Raw genomic sequence first — 1,550 nt, 5'->3', positions numbered from 1 at the left:
CATGAGATTTTTGGATGTTTATATACTTTAATGAAGCAGTGTGCTTGAACCTGTTTGGGAAACCATCCTCCTTTTTTGTGAAGAAATTGTAGAAAATATTTTTTATTCACATGAGATAAAGAGTTTTTACAACAAATATCCGACAAACAATTGAAGAAGCTTGAAGTGTTTTTCACTTCATGGAACTGATTTGTCTCATGTAAATAAATCATTTAAAATGAATTTTTAAGTTGGCGTCCCCTGTCCTGTATCTGGTCAGCATCTCTGTACCTCTGTTCTGGCTGCCTCACCTTCAGTGGAATGCAGGCGTGGTCCTCCTCCAGATCTTTCAGGCAGATCTCCAGGTGCAGCTCTCCCGCTCCAGCGATGATGTGCTCCCCGGACTCCTCAATGATACACTGCACCATGGGGTCAGACTTGGCCAGGCGCTTCAGACCCTCCACCAGCTTGGGCAGGTCAGCGGGGTTCTTGGCCTCCACAGCAACTCTGACCACGGGGCTCACACTGAACTTCATCACCCTCATGTTGTGGGACTGCAGACAGGAGTCAACGAGTGATAGATTGTTTCTTTTTGTGTTGTTGTGGCAGGATGAGTTGTGACAGGATGAGTTGTGCCAACAGCAAGCGATAACTAATAGTAACAATGACTAATGCACCACTGTGAGGTACACCAGTGTTTAAACTACAGGAGAAAAAAAGCAATACATTACCTGTTCAAATGTTGTAATGGTCCCTGTCTTAACAAGGAACTGGTCTACTCCAACAAGACCCACGATGTTCCCACATGGGACATCTTCAATAGGCTCCACATACCGGCCCATCATCAGAATGGTCCTGGACGGAAGAGGAGAGGGATGTGTTGGAAAAAAAAAAGTGCCAACAAATACCTGAAAACACGAGTGGGAGAAGAGAAGCCCCTCTCTCTAAATAAAACATGCTCACCTCTGGATGGGTTTGATGTAGAGGTCCTCTTTCTTTCCAGGGGTGAAGTTTGGCCCCATGATGCGCACCTTCAAGCCGGTGGACACACATCCAGAGAACACACGGCCAAAGGCGTAGAAACGACCCTTGTCACTGGTTGGGACCATCTTTGAAATGTACATCATCAGAGGAGCCTTAGGATCGCAGTTCTTAATACCTGAGCAGAGAAAATATGGTAAGCTGAAAATCTAGCAAATTGATCATCCGAGTGCTCCTCACTGACTGATGTCTTCTCCACAAGGTGAAGGTGCGTGGTGCGGTGATAACGTTCTACTGACCCATGGCGGCCTCGTCGTCTCCAGGCCCTTCATAGAGCAGCTCACAGCGGTATTTCTGTGCAGTGACGGGGGAGGGCAGGTGGATGGTGATCATCTGGAGCAGGGCCTCTCCAGCAGGCAGCCAGCGGCGCATCACAGCCTTCAGCAGGGGCTTCCCCTCCTTCTCCTTGTCCTCCGAGTCCAGTTTGACGTCAAGCTTGTCAATGAGTTTCGCGGTCTCGTCCTTTTTGAAATTCATGATGGCATCAAACACCTAAGAGCACGGTGAGAGAGGGCAAAAAAAAAAAAAAA

General features: G+C 47.6%; 1 protein-coding gene across 1 annotated transcript; it reads right to left on the bottom strand.

The window, feature by feature from the left end:
- Positions 1-290: 290 nt before the first annotated feature.
- Positions 291-1,520, bottom strand: LOC111668883 (elongation factor 2b-like; the record flags this gene model as incomplete). Its single annotated transcript, XM_023425036.2, has 4 exons — positions 1,260-1,520; positions 943-1,138; positions 711-834; positions 291-533 (listed from the first exon to the last, which is right to left on the bottom strand). Coding segments are annotated over exons 1-4 (801 nt in total), but the record flags the coding sequence as incomplete, so codon positions are not given.
- Between the last annotated feature and the right edge of the window lie 30 nt (positions 1,521-1,550).

The sequence above is a fragment of the Seriola lalandi genome, unplaced genomic scaffold (assembly GCF_002814215.2).
Source record: "Seriola lalandi dorsalis isolate HSWRI2012SDOR001 ecotype SW California unplaced genomic scaffold, Sedor1 jcf7180002004348, whole genome shotgun sequence".
In the NCBI taxonomy this organism is placed as follows: domain Eukaryota; kingdom Metazoa; phylum Chordata; class Actinopteri; order Carangiformes; family Carangidae; genus Seriola; species Seriola lalandi.
This window is presented reverse-complemented; position numbering and strand designations above follow the sequence as displayed.